Source organism: Eptatretus burgeri, chromosome 12 (assembly GCF_056783735.1).
Source record: "Eptatretus burgeri isolate ZD-2024b chromosome 12, Ebu_testis_v1, whole genome shotgun sequence".
Lineage (NCBI taxonomy): Eukaryota > Metazoa > Chordata > Myxini > Myxiniformes > Myxinidae > Eptatretus > Eptatretus burgeri.
This window is the reverse complement of record NC_140972.1, coordinates 14,687,384-14,706,341: the sequence shown is the minus strand read 5'-3', so window position 1 is coordinate 14,706,341 and position 18,958 is coordinate 14,687,384. Positions and strand designations below refer to the sequence as shown.

Below are 18,958 nucleotides of genomic sequence, written 5' to 3'. Positions count from 1 at the left end.
TTCCAAAGACACGATGTCCAAAAACAGGGAAAATGTACATGTCGGTATTAAATAGGAAACAATTTTGACTTACCTGCACCTGCTGTTGAGGAGACAGCTTATTCTTCAACTGGAATTGTATGGCAGGTATTCACAAGGAATCACATGCTAATTGAGGCACAGCTACAGGACATTTGGGCCAACTATAATGAAGATGCCAGGACCCCCACCGACTGCGAGTCGTCTTAATTACACAGCGAACCCTAATCATAAAATTTGGTCATGTTCCAGAACACAATAGTCTATTCTTTCAAATTAGAAAGCTGATTTTACTTCCCCGTTGAAAGGACAGCGATACTTCAATTGTGTAGTGTCACCTGCTGGTACTGCACAATGATGGGAAATTTCAGTTCAGACACTGCCTGACCAGCAGAAAAGTGGGTTGTGAGCAATGAAAGCTTTATAGAGTGAGCTGGGAAAGGAATTTGTATTTTTTTCAGGGTGGTAGATGGCTCTACATTCATTGACTACGAAGGTTACCCCAACACCACGGGTTTTAGGTCAATGACTGACACCACCGTTTTGAAACGAACATGCACGATCACAACAGTACCTGGCTTCCACAATCCACAAAAATACTTTTCTATTATAATAAAAAAATAAAAACACAACATTGAAAAACAACCTCACCAAAAAGAGTCTGAAGCGAAGGCACGTCTCCCAAGTCCTCCAACAGCTCAATGAGTGGGTCATTGTGATCAGGAGCTATGGCCTCCTGGTGTTCCAACAACAGCTGTGATGTGCAACAAAGCAGGAAGGAATGAGTTTTACCATCATAGCGTGTACAAATACATAAACGTGTGGAATGAGTTCATTCCTCATAAACACATGTACACCTGATCACGTGCATGCATTGATGCAAGCACATTGCTACTAACTAACAGCATTTTTTGTATACAGAGTCAAGGCTCATGGAAGAATACTAAATGGATCAGAACGCAACAGGAAAAAAGTCACAATAGAAAGAGGGGGGGAGGGTTGAACAGCAGGGTTGAAGAACAAAATAGAGGGAGACTTGGACAAATAAGGGATATGTTGAGGAAAAAGGGGTATGGAAGGATGCACGGGGTGGACAAGATGGACACAGAGCAGATTTCACAGGAGGTGGGCTTGGAGGTGGGGGAGGGGTCTGGTGAACAGGGCAGAAAAGATCATGGTTTTGGATGGGGGGGGGTGGGTGATCTGAGATGGTGGTGAACAGCTGTCTTGAAGACTTGGGGTGAACAATGAAATTGAAAAAAATGTGGAAGTTGTTTCAACAGGCAGGAATGAGGAACGAATGAGTGGAGGTGAGCAGTGAGTCTGGAGTTTGAGAGTTTCACCAGAGGGGAGTTGAAGGTGGAACATGTGCGCTCTATGGAAACCTCGGTTTAAGGGGAGCAAAGCACAGAAAGATCAGAGGGTGTAAGACCAAAAAGGAGGTGGTGGAAGACAGAAACCACCGACCGGTCAGCGATGGGGAAGTGATAGGCACGTCGACTCAGTTTAATCATGTGAATTTCATCATCAGATTCATCATCAATTTTCATCAGTTTCCACGGTGTCAAGCTGAGCAAGGTGTGAAGCAGAGAATCAAGTCCAAAGTGGAGAGCAGCACTCCATCAAGCTGTGGATGAAGGCCTTGTATGTGGATCGGAGTTCAGATGTGCCAAGGAAGGACTTTGCATGGCAGAGGATGTCCAATTGGTGACTGGCTTTGAAGGCCAACTTTTAAATGTGGTTTGCCTAAGAAAGATCATGGCCGACAGAGAGACCCAGGACCTTGAATGACTGAACCTCCTCAAAACTCTTCATGTATATACACTACATTATAGAACTAGAAACATCTGCATACTCCAGGAAGTCTGTCAAAATCAGTGAGACAGGCATCCTGAGGAAGTGTCTTGCCACTTTACACAGTTCATACTGTGCTGAAAAGGGAACTGAATGATTGCGCATGGAAACCACATTACTGTACATCCAACAACTGTGTATTGAATCCTGTGATGTCCATATGGAATTCTCAGAAATTACGCCATCTTGGAAGGATGACTGTCCCGAACTGTTTCACAACATTTTGTAAGCTTGGTGTTGGCTTCGTGGTTAGGCTGGTTGGCTTAGGATCTTCGGTAAGCCTGGTGTTGGCCGAGTTGTTAGGGTGGCTGGCTTCGGATCGTCGGGCTCTGAGTTTGAGCCCCATTGGCCACAGAATTAACACCAGGTAGGGTTAAACTCAGCTTATCATTCTTCTGAGGTCGGCGAAATGAGTACCAGTAGACTGGTATAGGGGCACTGTATCAGCGGCATAGTAATGCCCCAACAAAATGATAGCTACCCAGCTACTCAGCAGCCAAGCTGTTGTATGCAAGAAGAAGAAGAAGACAACGTTTTGTGGTCTCATGAAGCTATGTTCTGCATCTAACGTCGTGGGCTTTATTAATCACCATAACTGTCATTATTAATCTGATCATGATACAAGTACGACGGGTGAAAAAACTTGCAATCCAGGTATAAAGTCACAGTGTCGTGTGGACAGACTGCAGCACAATTTGTTGGCCCGTACTTGTTACAAGATACCATGAACTGTGAGCATAAGCGATACTTGGAAATGTTGGGAAATATTGTTTGGCCTCACATTTGTCATTGGGGAAAATGCTGAAGAACTGCTTTTTAATCAAGATGGTGCTCCTCCACATTTTGCTCTAACAGTTCGAACCGAGCTTGACGACCATTTTCTTTGATGGTGCATCGGTTAACCAGGGCCGACAGAATGGCCTCCATGAAGCCCATGTATAGCACCATGTGGCTCTTTCTTTATGGCTGGGCTAAAGAAAAAGGTTTACAAATCAAAACCAATTACTCTGGATGAACTTGAAAATCAAATTTGTGATGTTCTTGGTAATGTTCTGAGAAGTACATCTTGGGAAATTCAGTGGAGAACCGATAAGTGTGATTACTAACAAGTGTGAGAAATGCAGGAGCTTACATGGAATTTTAATTATTGTCATAAGAGATGGTATTGATGGAAGCATCAACTGGCAAAAATATATATACTGAAACGCAAAAGAAACTTACCACTTGTTTGAAATGTAATAAAATTGTCACCGTTCAAAATAAAACAAACCAACAATTGCTAATTGAAACATTGGCATTTTATTGATGACATGTCAAGTTTTTGACCAAGATACACCATCTCATAAGTTTGTTCTACAGTACAGAACAGCACAGGGTGCAATGTCAGTCCCCTTTCAATAGCGTGTGTGGCCACCATTGTTTTGGATACAGGCAGTGGATCGTCGGCGCATACTGCCTACCAGTCTTTGGATGGATTGCTGCTGGATTCTGTCCCACTCAGTCCTCAATGTCTGAAGCCATCTGACTTTGGACCATCTGCCTGTTCTGCCTTGCAGTGGTGAGTCTTGGCCTCCCTGATTGAGGTTTGTCATCTGCAGAGTTGTGGAGGGTGTCTCTGTCCACCAGGGCCGATATCGTCTGGTGTGAACAGCCAAGGTGACGTGCCACCTCATGGTAGCTCAATCCGCCTTGCAGAATGCCCAAGGCACACTGCCGTTGATCCCTTGACAATCGTGGCATGTTGATTGAAATGCCCATTTTGCACTGGCCTTTTTAAAGTCAATATCAAGAGATCACGTGCAGCTCATTAAAATCATCCCGTACCCCCTTGGCTAATCACTGACAGTCAAAACGGCTGTTCAACAGCTGTGATATGAAGTGACCATTGAAAGTTCAAGTGACCATCCGTGACCGCTTTGTCTGACAGTGAGGACACCATTGTCCATAAATAAGTTCACACATTTACTACACGCAGTGTTATTGTTGATATTTGAAGGTTTAAAAGGTGGTAAGTTTCTTTTACATTTCAGTATATATATAATATCTTTATTACTTGATAAATAATCTCAAGTTAAAAATAGAGTTACTTTGAAGACTCTGAATGTATGTATGTATGTATGTATGTATGTATGTATGTATCCATCCATCGCAACCATACTCTGTGCAGAGCATTGGTGCTGCCCAAGCAGTCTCCTTGGCTATTGGGTGCCACTCCGACATATTATACAGCAAGCTGGCACTCATTTTGCAGACCTCAGTCGGATGACAGGCAGAGTCAACCCCAACTGTTATTAATTCAACAGCCGAGTGGAATTTGAACTGAAGATCCTCGGATCCCAAGCCCACCACCCTAACCATTAAGCCAACACCAGGCGGACGTATGTACGTATGTATGCATGCACGTACACATGCCAATGTGCATACTTAAAGTGACCTGAGGCTCACCGAGTGTGTGTTGATAATCTCCCCGATGGAGATATACACAATGGGCTTGCTCAATGTAATAATGTCCGAGTATTCATCAATGGTGAATTTCTCCTCCATCTCAGGAACGTCACATGCTGCTTGGAAGAACTTACTGCAAATAGAAAATGTTTTATTAGTATTTATCATGAATTCAGGTCAAGTACAAACTTGCATATAGCAACGAAAAGGTGTTCAAAAAGAAAGGTACAAAAATATTACAGCAATTCATTATTTATCCTTCGTTTACCGACTTACTGTGGGGCACTATGGAGGCTCTCTAACTTTCGAGTTAAATTTGGAGGCATTTGTACTTTCATTGCCCTGCAACAAACTACATCACTTTTGGCCATTAAATAGGTAGAAAAAAAATGCTGAAAGAGCATAGACAAAGTTAAACGATAATTATCGAGACATGTGACTTAAGGAGGGTAACACAAGCCTGACACCAAAATACCATCATACTAAAATATGCAATTTGGTGTCTGCCTGTTGTCTGTGACACATTCGGTCGTTACTTATTTAATCTCAACAAAACATGCCAGGTGGACCAAGTGTCACCCGACAGAGGTTGTAGCGACTTCATGTGCCTCCCTCTCCCAGGGGGATTTCTGCAGTGGCCAAACACCATGTGAAGGTGCAAAGATAGCTTATTGTGGCGTTTCTTGGTGCACACCCACTGAAGTAAAAACGATTCAATCAATTCCGTTCAACGTATTCTGTTCCGTTCTTGCACATGGCAGCTTAACTGCCGGGTCGCTATCATTTCTTGGAAGCACGGCTGTGCCGCTGATGCTATGCCCCTCTTCTAGTACCTGGTACTCATTTCGCCAACCTCAGGATGACAGGCTGAGTCAACTCCACCTGGTGTTAATTCAGCAGCTGACAGGGCTTGAACTCAGGACCCTAGGATCCGAAGCCAGCCGAGGATCTTAAGTCAGCCACCCTAACCACGAAGCCAACACCAGGCTTGTCCAACCTATTGATGACCTTCTTAAACAGTCGCGACTGTTGTTTATCATGAGGTAGAAAGAAATTTGGAGGAAACCCAAGCTGCTAGCTTATTTATTTATTTATTTCATGCTTATTGCTTACCCCACAGCCTTCTGGACTTGCTAGGCCTCGAGGTAGGACGATAATATCTTTAGCCAATAAAGGTGCTTAAACAAGTAATTATACATGAATGATATATCCCATTGCTTGGCCGATTTTTCTGGCAAAAAGATTATATGTGGACTGTATATGGATTGGTTACAACTCGTATCTTTGGGCTTCATATACGATTTCTCGGCATGGCTTCAGGTGTGACATGTGACATTATGTCCAACACCATTATAGCCCAATTGTGACTTTTATTGTATGAATAAGCACCTTCTTAATGGTCTCTAGTATTGTTTAATACTTGCCCGAGGGAAATTTTGGAGAAAATGGGACGTATATGTGTATACACTCGGGCGGTGTATAGGCTAAAATTGTCGGTGGTGTATAGGCTGATCTGCACACCTATTGGAAGAAAAAATTATCACAACCACAAAATCATCAGTCAATTCCATCTGATGATAATGGCATATGACTTGATGTACATCCGTACACTGTGCACAAGTACATACACATGACCCCTCCTCCAACCACACCTCCTCCCCCCTCTCCCGGGCCACTCTCATGGGGAGCAGGTGTCCCTAATTATAGAGAAAACCCAAAATCCAAAGTTCAGTCTTGTGATAAAATGAGCACAACTTGTTACATAATATAATCGCATGGTCAGGGGTCATGAGCACCCACAATATGCCATGCCAAATGAAGGCGGTAACCGCACCCTGTGTCACAGAGCCAACGAGAAGGGCACTCAGTAGAGCGCATACCGATGCCACACAATGCCTGATCGATGAGAACATATTGGGCCCATTACATTTTTGAAATATCATGCTACATATCGTTTTTGGCCCTATCAATGATGAAGAACCACTTAAAAAATTAAATAATTATCGTATATAGATCCGAATTTGGATCTTCACCAAAATCAAATTGTCCTCGTCACACATACAACCTGCCCGCCAAGTTTTGTCCGAATCCGTCAACAACTTTTTGAGATATCGTGCTATATATTGTTTTTGGCACCATTTCTCAATGGTGAAGAATCACTTAAAAAATTCGAGTAGTCGGATCCGGATCCAGATCTTTCACCAAAATCAGTTCATCCGTGTCACACACCCAACCAGCCCACCAAATTTCATCCAGATCCGTCCATAACTTTTTTAGATATCCTGCACACAAACAGACATACAGACAGACAGAAAGTGGTGAAAACAACCTCATTCACCTTCTGTGATGGAGGTAATAATGACCAGGATTCCAAGAGGTAAAACAATCAGGTGAACCAAATACAAGGGAAATCAAATACAATTCATGCTGCAATGTTGATAACAGGTGCTCTGTCAAGGTGTATTTTCGAGGCATTTCGACAACAATGCACAACCAGCTTCGGTACAGCATGATGTCGCAGCTCACTACGTTGCTTTGTCTGTCTCTTATTGATTTGAGAACAACATTGAAAATCTACAGTGACCAGCCTGCAGACATGACTAGATTCCAATCAAACTAAAAAGGGACATATATCCCCTTGTAGATTTATTGGTGGAATATTATATCTGAACAATGGTGCAATACTACACCCATTATCTACTATTCAATACAAAGTAGTTGCAGTTAAAGTGACACTATTAACAATCATATAAACAGCTGTAAATTTCCTTACTGGCCAAATACTTTTGATAATATAGTTCACCTACGATTTAGAATAAGAGCGCAGGTCCATCAAACATACGCATCTTGTAAATGAACGCTTGAATTTAAACCTTTAGGCATTCTTATGTGATGCATTTAAACGCAGGTCATCAAATTTATGTACATTTATGTAGCCGTCTTTGAATACTTACCGGAACTTAACCCAGAGCTGGCCGATGTAGTTGTTGACGGATGACGAACGGGCCTGATTTTCAGGCAGCATCTTGCCGGTGGCACCAAGCTGCAGTAGTTTGGCCAAAGAACCGAGGTTCCGTCGCTGCTCAATATGCAGTTGTTCTCCAGCAGAAAAGTTGAGAATACCAAATGAGTCAGGAGCCACAACGACAGGATTCATGTAGCGATAATAAAGTAAGTTCCCAACGATCTAGCGGAAAGGGAAGTAGTTCATACCATCATTGGGATTTGTCAGATAGGTCAGGGACATGTATATAACGAGCAAATTCATTTTAGAATTTTCGAAGTTTTGAGAAGGAAACTCAAAACATTTTCTTACACAATTAGAAGTTATTTGCTCCAGGTATCTCTTGCATATGGAGACGCTTAACATTAACACCATATTCACAACAAAATATTTTGAGGCTCTAGGCCACCTGACTTGTAATGTTTAAATTACCACGAAACGATTGAGGAATTGGTATGTTTTGTTGTAGTTTTGTGCCAGTGCAGCATATAATTGACATGGACAACATATGCTTTAATCTATATTTATGTAACTGTCTCTCATCAATAACATAGTTTGTATCCTGATCTAAAAATAATTGATCATTGCTTAGCGAATCATTTTGATTGAGAAGGCCACTGCCATTAAAAGGAGAACTGAGTATAAACAGGTGTGCATGTGGAGGGAATAAGTTTATCTTGATGCAAAACAGAGTTTGCTTGCTTGCTTGTTTGACACAAGCTCCATCTTTTCTTCAGCAAGAGGGTGCGGACAGCTTCACCTTTGTCCTTAGCAAGAAGGCTTGAAATAGCAGAACCTTTCGTGCAAACACACAAGCTTCAACTTCAACAAGAACTCTCTCTTCAACTCTTCAACTCTCTCTTCAACAAGAAAAGAGTACATCTATTAAGTACATAGTACAACGTAGCTATGGCTGTGAAAGTGCTCTTGCACATATATTTGGCCCATCTACGATTATAAATAGAGGTTGTGTGGCTGTCGCTATGTCGCCTTTATTCACTTGTCGATTGGTCGCGGCACTAATCAATTTCGTGTTATCGCATCTATCCTTGTCAGCAAGCAACGGTCCATCTAGAATTCTAGGTGGTGTCACCGGGGTCTTTATCACATGCTTTCCTCACCTCGTGACTCATCGCATTCTTCTCAATTATTCTATCTTTGACAGCAGCGACTACAATATTGGTGATTACTACATTGATCGCAGTGCTATCCTTTTTCGTCAACAAGCAATGGTCTCGGCAGGTACACAGTGAGACATGTGTGGTGATGGTGGGATGCACGGTGGGGACAGCGGGACGTGCAGTGGGGACAGTGGGACATGCGCTGGGGTCGTGGGACGTGCGTGTAGGTGGCGGGACGTATATGAGGGCGGCGAGATACATGGTGGGGGCAGCGAGACGCACGGTGGGGGGAGGTGAGATGCATGGTAGGGGGCGGTAAGATGGATAGTGGGGGCCACGAGACACGTGGTGGGGGCCGCGAGACGCATGGTGGTGTGGCAGGATGCCTGGTGGGGCAGTGGGACATGTGGTGGCGGCCAGATGAGTGTGTGGAGAGCGGGATGTGTGTGGGGGCGGCCTTACATGTGGGTTGGAGGGGAAACTCTTCCTTGTTTGTAACCTGCCAGATGAGTGCAGGTTACAAACAAGGAAGAGTTAACAGACATGAGCTGGTATTCTGCATAAATCAGATATATTCTGTGAATTCCCAACTTCGTCATCCTATCTATCTATTATAATAAAGGTCAGTGTGTGTCAGTCTGTCAGTCTCTTCCATAATTCCAAAATCATGAAATCTAGTGGCCCCAAACTTTGCATGCATTCTAATGAGGGAACTCCAAGGAAATGCATGAGTGAGAACTGGGTGTTTGGGTCATTTAAAACACCCCTTTTGAAGATTATAATTAACAGCCTTATTTAATTATCCTTTTTCAAGGCATCAGTCCCCATCAGCATGCTGGGGTCTTAATTCGCCATTGTTTGTTTTTTTTGGCCTGCTCAACAATGCCTTGACTTGGAACAGGTCGCAACAATTTCTTAATGATAAAGTTTTTTTTTTTCCACTTTCCTCACTCATATCATCGAATGCCTGATTATCATGGCTACGAAACGCTGGATACATGGCAATGCTTATAATCACTCGGAGACACCAGCATTTGTGGCTTTAATTTCCGCACATGCCATAACCTCTAGAATCTCTTAACCTGAGCCGAATTTCAAAATTTAAACTTCTTAATTGACCTCAGTAGCAGTTCCGACTGCTAAAAAGAAGTGTAAATTTGTCCAATTAGGACAATGTTTGACAATTAGGACAATGTTTGACCGGGTGCATGGTGTTTATATGACCAATTGGCGATCACTAATCCCTTGCCAAGCCAGTCGTTCTTTATCAACCGTTTTGGTGGAATGCTTGCTTGAGGGCTTAAGCCACTTGGTGAGCACTCTACAAGCTGCTTGGTTGTTCATTTGTAAGTCAAGACCATACACGGCAAAAGTATTTGTATTGCCACTGAACATATCCATCCATCCATCCATCCATCCATTGGGACAATACTCTATGCAGAGCGTTGGTGCTGCCTAAGCAGTCTCCTTGGCTATTGGGCACAATCCTGGACAGGTCGCTACTCCGACACAGGTATATCGACATATCGATATCTGACACTGAATATATCGATCGACGTGAACAAAGTTCAGGCCCCACTCGCCTGAATTTGGCCCCGCATTGTTGTATGGTGCCGCAGGTGGTGTCACCCGTTGAAAATGTGAAATTTTATTTCACACAATGCTTCCCCTTTTTGAATGATCTGCTTTCATTGAACGACCCATCATTTTGACATAGATGGATACATATCAAAATTAAAGGTTTCATTTTTATTTTTTTTTAGTTTCTTCGACCATTTCATTGGAGTGTTTGTCTGAGAGCCTAACCCACTTGGCAAGTGCTCTACAAGCTTCGATCTCCACAAGCTTCCATGGTGATGCCATAGCTCGGTTCTCCATAGGGATATCTCCAGAGTTAGGAAGGCAAAATAAATTAAACGACTACAATGAGTAAAAAATGTTTTCATTGGTTACAAAGCAATGAATTGCCACATCACAGCAGGATAACCGAGAGGTCCGAACGCTTGCTCTCAGCTGTCTAGCCTGGGTTCAAATGTTGACCCAGATATAAACTCTCATCCTGGTGTTTCACAAGCAGGGTGATTCATCAATGTGTGTGCTGTCTCTTGTATGGACAATAAACTCTCTCTATTTTCTATTCTGTCTCTCTGTCTCTCTGTCTCTCTGTCTCTCTGTCTCTCTGTCTCTCTGTCTCTCTGTCTCTCTGTCTCTCTGTCTCTCTGTCTCTCTGTCTCTCTGTCTCTCTGTCTCTCTCTCTCTGTCTCTCTGTCTCTCTGTCTCTCTGTCTCTCTGTCTCTCTGTCTCTCTGTCTCTCTGTCTCTCTGTCTCTCTGTCTCTCTGTCTCTCTGTCTCTCTGTCTCTCTGTCTCTCTGTCTCTCTGTCTCTCTGTCTCTCTGTCTCTCTGTCTCTCTGTCTCTCTGTCTCTCTGTCTCTCTGTCTCTCTGTCTCTCTGTCTCTGTCTCTGTCTCTGTCTCTGTCTCTGTCTCTCTCTCTGTCTCTCTGTCTCTCTGTCTCTCTGTCTCTCTGTCTCTGTCTCTCTGTCTCTGTCTCTCTGTCTCTGTCTCTCTGTCTCTGTCTCTCTCTCTGTCTCTCTCTCTGTCTCTCTCTCTGTCTCCAACTCTCCCCCTCCATTAAAAGGACAGTAAAGGACTGACGGTTTAGTTTTGAATATAAATGGCTTCTCCAGAGTGTAGCATGTATGAATCTGATTCAGAGTGAGCCGACTGGAGGGTTGTGAAGGTGGCTGCATGTGCGAGAATGCATGCATGCAGGCAGGCCTTTTCTCGGTAGATGCAGGCAGGCCTTTTCCAGCCTCCTCTCATGCCACTTTCCCTTCCCCTCACACTGCCTTACCTCTCCCTCCCCTCATGCTTACCTCCTCCAAAAGCCCCTCCCCTCTCCACCCACAATAAACATCTCCATGTGCTGTATTAACATGCTGTTTTAATGTACCCCATTTCGTTCATTGCTGTACTATTCTCCCCCATCCCTCTTTCCCCCTCAAGTCCCTCTACACCAAACGCAAGTTCAGAACCCCCTTCCCTCATACTTACCACCTCCCAACCCCCTTCCCGAATTCCCCTTCCCCCTCCTCCTCACTCCCACCCCCTCCCGGAGTGTATAGTCACATTTGGTTAGGCATCACTCTCCCCACCGCCCCTTCCTCACTCTTCCCCCTTTTCAAGCTCCCCCCTTCCTCACCCCCTCTCAACTGCCCTACCACTCTTCACTCCCCACCACTCCTCTCTGCCCTTCTCCCTCCCCTCTCCGCCTCCCTTTTAACAGTGATCAGTGAAGCGGCAGGTTGTATTTGCTAGTATTAAATAAGGCAATTGTATGTATGTATGTATGTATGTATGTATGTATGTATGAATTGTATATCTGAAAACCATAGAAAAAACAAAAAAACAGGACTGGGCTGACATCTATTAAAAGCATTCAAAATGAATGTTTCAGAACAGTGAGATTAAACAGTTTGTGGAAGGAAGTTCCACAGGTGGGAGACAAAGAGAAAAAAAATATGAGTTGAAGTGGGCAGTCAGCCTGGATTTTCGGGGTTAAAGCAGGAGCTCGACAGGAGGAAAGGTGGTAAACATTTAAGATCGTCTGTAAAAATAAATAAAACAAGCAGTCATAGACTGGTACTTATGAAATCGTCAACTTGACCTCTGACCTTGTCTAATAAAAGTTGTCTCTAGAGAAGGTAGCGATGCAAACCAGAAGTTTCTACGATGATTCTGTACCAAACCATCAAAAAATCGAATGTTTGACCTCACTGTGACCTTGACCTTTGACCGATTTTGACCAACATCCAATCAGCGCAAGCCATCACCCTCCTGAATCATGTAGTGTAATTTGACATTGGTAGCTTCTTCCGTTCTCGAGTTATCGTGCCTACAAACAAACACACACACAGAAACAAACACACACACAAACACACAAACAGATGACGGAAGTCATCAATATACTTACGAAATCTAAAGATTTCATAAGTAATAAACAAAAACACAAACAAGCAGTCATAGACTGGTACTTACAAAATCGTCAACTTGACCTCTCACCTTGTCTCATAAAATCTGTCTCTAGAGAAGGTAGCGACGCAAACCAGAAGTTTCTACGATGATTCTGTACCAAACCATCAAAAATCGAATGTTTGACCTCATTGTGACCTTGACTTTTTACCGATTTTGACCAAAATCTAATCAGCACTAGCCATCACCCTGCTGAATCACGTGGAGCAATTTGACAAAGGTAGCTTATTCTGTTCTCGAGTTATCGTACCTACAAACAAACACACAAACACACACACACAAACAAACAAACACACAAACAGATGACGGAAGTCATCAATATACTTACAAAATCTTTAGATTTCGTAAGTAATAAATGGCTTTTAACAAACAAGATTCGTATTCATATCTGCGTCTGGTTATTTTATACCAGAAACACATGAGACTATTTTAAAGGATAACAAATTGTATATATTTTTTTCAGGCAGTGCACTTTACATCCCTCACTTTTAATGAACTATAAAAAAAATAGTGTCACAAAAAAATAAAATCTTATACACAAGTTCCTATGGTTATTTCTGAACTTGAGTGTTGTGGAAACTCAAACTAAGATTTCCTGCAAGTCATGTGTAGCACTGATGCTCTGTTCAGGTTATGGTCCTAATAGATGGATGGATTGATGGATAGTAGCACATTTTTTACTTTCACACTTCGAAGTGTCAGTTTTATGAGGTATGAATGAAGTGTTCTTGTGAAATACATGCAATGTACACACAAGTTCCTACTTTGTTACAATATTAACCAACATTCCACAGAAACAACACAAATAGGGAATCTTACCTTGTAAATTTCATCCTCGGTGGAATTGGGAAACTTATCATGCAGCGAGTCACGTAACACTTTCGCCACGTACCGCATCCCATATCTGGCAGAGGCAACATCTACAAATGAATGGATTCCTACCGTGAAAGAACGTAAAGAAATTGATGCAAGGTTATCTACATATTACGTAAGTAAAAATCATGGTATTTTCACCTCATCATTCCCTTCTAACCATCCTTTAAATCCACGTTTCACATTGGAATTGGAGCTTCATCCTCCACGTGTGATGATATGGCCAGGAAGGACATCAAGACATTTATTTGATCACTTTTGTTGATGGACCGGTAAACGGTGTAGCTTACAAGGATATGTTAAGAAACTGGCTGGTACCATGACTCGTTACTGTAGGAATAGCTGAAAATGGCTGGTTTCAATAGGACAGTGCACCCACACATTTGCATTGCATCTTTGGGACTATATCAATGAAACGTTCCCTCAATGACGGATTTGACGTGGGTCACCAGCTCCTCCACCCTGGCCACCATGTTGCCCAGATCTAATGACTCCAGACAATTCTTTGTGAGGTTTCATCAAGGAGAAAGCATCGACAAACTGGTATGACTGAAGAATTGCACGCTGCATTCATGGCCTCTTTCGTACAGGTGACTTCACAAATATTGTCTAGAGGACATAAAGATGGATTCGGTGGTGTCAGGGGAATGATAGAGCGCATACAGATACAATGACTCATTAATTTTTGTACAAGAAAACCCGTACTCTATTAAAAGTTTTAAAGAATGAATTGTTTACTGGGGAGGGGTAAAGTGACTTTCATGCCACCCTGTATATCTAATATATAAAGCTGAGTTTGTATCTGTGGGTCTGTCTGTATGTCGGTGAGTTATAAGTGCCACCCATTCTCCAGCTGTCCAGAAATCGCCACCATCTTTTTCTCTCCACATAGCTCAGATTGTTTTCAAGGCCTCGTGCACATTTGAAGACTAAACAACACATCTTCTAACATTCAATGAACATACCGTTTTGAGGAAAAAAAAAAAAAGAAGTAACATTTTCATTACAACTCAATCGAGGTAATGTATGTTTTGTCCGCATTGAGCACCTCAGCGGTCAAATATACACCGCCAAATGAAGATACTGCAATGTATGTTTGAAGTGCCTGCAATTCAGAAACAACTTCAGTGTCGTTGTTGGTTATCTCAACAGAACGAGAAAAATAAAAGATGGACTTTCGGCATGATCCGGATGGCCTACAAGCTGGAATCTTGCTTACGGTTACATGGTGTCAGAAGTGATCTGCAAATAACTCCGTCCATTCGTGCCGTCTGAATCTGGTATCTGAGATGCATAAACTCACGTTATGTTACAGGTACGTCCATTCTCCTATTATGCAGATAGTGAAATTTCATTACAAAACAAAAAATCTTTGTATGACGTCAAACGGAGTTACTTTCTGTCTGCGAGACAGTGACGTGTCACTTTTGCTCAATGTTTGCTGACCAGAATATGCAATGACTGTTACAAGCAAAAACATCGCGCATTTGCTTCCGTGCGAAGTATGAAAAGAAGACATCCCGACACATGACGTGATCACGCAGCGACGTCTGCAATCGCAGGAATGCATGAATAATTGGAGCTTTTTTTATAACAGCCTAAAACTCATGAGAAAATGATATGATAGAGGATGGAGGATAGAAAGTTTATTTGCTGATTACTATGAGAGGGCGAAGAAGAAGAATACATTAACAAGAGCAGGAAATATCATGCAAACATAGGAGTTTCGTGTTGAGTGTCTCACCGTCTCCTAATGTAATAGATAACGTTGCCTCATGATTCTAGCGCTTGTCAAGCCAGCCGTTCCTTATTAACGGGTTCTAATGGAGTGCTTGCTTGAGTGTTTAAGCCACTTGGCAAATGCTCTCCCAAGAAATTTGAGAAATGAAGCAAGAAAAGAGGCAAGAGAAAACAAGGAAGTGCATTCCATCTGCAGAGAGATAGAAAACGACAGTAAAGAAGGCAGGATGAGAGACCTTTTTAAAAAAAAAATGTCCGGGAGGTCACCACAAAGTTCGTACGTGGGATTGGAATGTTAAAGGATGCAAATGGCGAAAGTTTAACTGAGGAGGAAGAAGTGAAAAATAGAAAGAAAGAATATACTGAGATGCTTTATACCAAAAAGGATGGCATGTCCATCTTTACAGTACAGGAAGACTTCACCCCAGAACCTGGTTCCCTGAAAAGTGAAGTTAAGAAAGCACTGGGAGATATTGCGAACAGCGAGTCAGCTGGCAGTGATGATATCACTTGGGAAGAAGGAAGCCATTGACATGCTGACCAAAATCTGCCAACAAATCTGGGAAACAGGAGTGTGGCCCATTGACTGGAAAAGATGCGTCTTCATTCCACTGCCCAAGAAGGGGGATACTCGATGCTGTGAAAATAATAGAACCATAGCATTTATTTGACATTCCAACGAAGTGCTGCTGCAGATAATTCAAAGAAGACTTCAACAATTTATGAACGAACAACTTGCTGAGAAACAAACTGGGTTCAAGAAGCACCGAGGCACAAGGAATTGTCAACATCAAATGGCGAATGTAACTGTGCAGAGAACGCCAAAAACGACATGTACCTTTGCTTCATCGACTACAGCAAGGCCTTTGACTGTATCGATCATGATTCACTCTGAAAGATGGGTGCACCCAACTGCATAGTTTACCTGCTGCAAAACCTCCAGAGAAATCAGGAAGCTACTGTCAGAACTGAGCCTGAGCCTCGTCAAACAAGAATGCTAATTCTGGAACTAAACATAACCAGAGAGTTGGTGTCAAAGCTACCCAATGCTCGCCTGTTTATACATTTATCGTTTTTAAAAGACGAGTCTAATAATATTTTTTATAAAGCATTGCAGTGAAGTCTGATCCAAATAATTTTAAAGCAATACATGTATTTGTATATTGTAATCAGTAAAAAATAGTGTGGTAGATAAAAACATTAGAAAGGAAATAACTTGCACCAAAAACTTTAACATTTTCACGCTCACGCTGATGCTCACGCTCACGCTGATGCTCACGCTCACGCTCACGCCGGGGGTATCGCTATAGCTCTCTGTTCTTCGAAAAGGTGAGCTAAAAAGCAATCATTTGATTTTTTTTTTGTTTGTTTGTTTTGTTTCGTATACGTGATTGAGGCTCGTGGAAGAGCGAGAGCAGAAGAGAAGGGAACAAAATGGAAAGGGAGAAACACCTACAGCAGAGTAGAAGTGAGAGTGAGATCAAGGGGAGGGGGAGAAGGACACGTGGGGGCGATCAAGCTGCACACAAGCTGAATTAATGAAACACAGCAAGAAGAGGAAGGGCAAGGTGGGGATGATACATAAAGCAACAAACCAATCGACAATTAACACATTCACCAACAAAATCGAGCAGCAAATTCACACACACACACACACACACACACACACACACACACACACACACACACACACACACACACACACACACACACACACACACACACACACACAAAAAGATGAGTATGGGCTGAACAGCACGGCTTACGGAATTTGATCAATGGAAGAAATGATGGAAGAAAGGAGCTTGTCGGTGTTGGAGAACAGATTCTGCTCCGCAGTCTCAAGGCGCTTGCGGACTTCTTCATGAGCTAAGGCACCTTCCGCCGTCACGTCGTATGGCAGATTGCTACGCAACAAATCACAACACATTAGCCTCAAAACACCGATCAATTCAACTCAAATTGGGTCATTGATCTACAGCCTCTGGTCATTGATAAATCTTTAACAAAGCAACAAAGCATTAATCTTTCAACAATATCAAGTTCAATAAAGCACTGCGTTCGTGTGGAAAAAAAAATAAACATTTTTGCTTAAGAAAGAAAAAAAATAACAATAACTAACTGAGCAATGGAGATAAAGGAATAAAACAAAAGGCTTTAAGTTTAAACTTTTCAATTAAAGATGGAGAACAATGATAGAAATCCATATCTGTCATGAGGTCTCCAGTCTGGGTCCGAGTCCAAGTTGCTGAAACATGTAACATCAGATAAGTACAGAATGTAAATACAAATATTCAAAATGGATGGTCTTCAGAGCGATATGGGTTGCATGTGCATGGACTGGGCTGCCCAAGTTAAACTTTCCTCAGGTTTATTCTCACCCTATCCACAAACTCCCCCCCTCCATTATTACTAAAGGGGAACCCAACTGCAAAAAAGGGGGGGGGGATTTAATTGTTTTTGCCAAATCACAAAGTGTCGAAAAAAGCCCGAGATTGTCGATTTTCGATTTCGCCAGTGACGTCTCATCTGGAATCCATATTGATCCGAACGGCGGTTTACATCGAGAATCAGCGCAGGTCGAGATCGGATTCCGATACCGATTCAGCCGTCATCAGCAACTCTGACTGTTCTCAGAATGTTGAAACTGCTCAGTGGGATTTTTAAGAAACTATTGTGGACAAAATTAGAGATGGAAACGCTTTCAGGGGAATTGTGGAGCCGGTATTGTTTCGAGGTTTGTGCGAGCGATTTAGAGGAAGATGGCAGAAGTGTTCGTGAAGATGAAAATGCTGGTCACACGGTCACTTCAGCACGGTGGGGTTTGATTTTCCATTCAATTACCGGTTCATAAGGGAGGGACTTTGTATTAATTGATACATCGGTTTATATATTACTCAAGCAGAAATACCTGTCAACGCTCAAGAGCCGACAGCACCCAGGTACACACCACAAACAAAATGGTTGATGAATTCTTCATCCCACCATTGCAGGCTGACCAGTTGTCTTGAATGTTACGGGATCATCCCGTTTCATACTTTCCCTGGATGCCATTTGTGTCTGTGCTGTGTCCCACCTTCATGTCCGTGAGGTGTCTATGTCCCTCTCCAGTGGATGGGGGATTGTGGAGGGGGGAGGAGGATGGAGGTGGTATTGTGAGGGTGATCGGGGATTGTGGAGGGATGGTGGGGTGGGGTGGGGGGTGAGGGGAGGGGGTGTGTAGTGTAGGGGGACAGTTAAGGGTGTGTGTGGGATGGTGGAGGGGGAGGGGGACCCTGAAAGTTTTGGTGTCCTCAGTCAAATCCTCTCACAGTAGTAGATGATGATACACACATACTTTCTATCCACTCTTAATAGATGGTGGTTCATTTTATTTGTAGAAATTTATGTGGCTAATAGATAATTATTTTCAGGTGTTCTTGTGGTAATTTCCGTGCAATGGCAACAGTTGTTTGATTCACCGTTCAAATCACCCATGTACATATATGCCAGTAGCTGGGTAGAGATGGTGTTCCTGATGGTGAGCGATGGCTGTTTCTTCCGTTTAATGATGGGTATGGCATCTCCTTTCAATAGTGGTGGTTAACCACAAGATCGAGCCATCTCTTGTTTCATAACAGTGCTCTGTTAAATGTTCTGAGCACAAAAGCGAACATTTTGTCGGCCCGATCCACATTCGGGTATTTCAGACAAACCTCGTCAAATTTCTGGCAAATTTAGAGTCTTTCGGCCATTGGTGTAGCATTAAACCATCTCGGTTTGTATTACTACAACCACCAAGGATGCATCGACTCAGCATCTTTGCGGAAAATCAAAAATTATTATTTGCCATTTCAGTTAAATCGTACTACGATGTAACCCGGAAACAGTAC

General features: G+C 42.7%; 1 protein-coding gene across 3 annotated transcripts in view; it reads right to left on the bottom strand.

The window, feature by feature from the left end:
• Window positions 1-18,958, bottom strand: part of LOC147015141 (ras GTPase-activating-like protein IQGAP1) — a 255,416-nt gene that overhangs the window by 102,314 nt on the left and 134,144 nt on the right. For all 3 annotated transcript variants that reach the window (XM_085849639.1, XM_085849637.1, XM_085849638.1), the window contains 5 exons: window positions 16,853-16,993; window positions 13,293-13,377; window positions 7,272-7,504; window positions 4,318-4,450; window positions 670-772 (listed from right to left, as the gene is read on the bottom strand). In XM_085849639.1, the coding sequence (XP_085705765.1) occupies window positions 670-772; window positions 4,318-4,450; window positions 7,272-7,504; window positions 13,293-13,377; window positions 16,853-16,993 (695 nt within the window). The remainder of the gene's footprint in view (window positions 1-669; window positions 773-4,317; window positions 4,451-7,271; window positions 7,505-13,292; window positions 13,378-16,852; window positions 16,994-18,958) is intronic.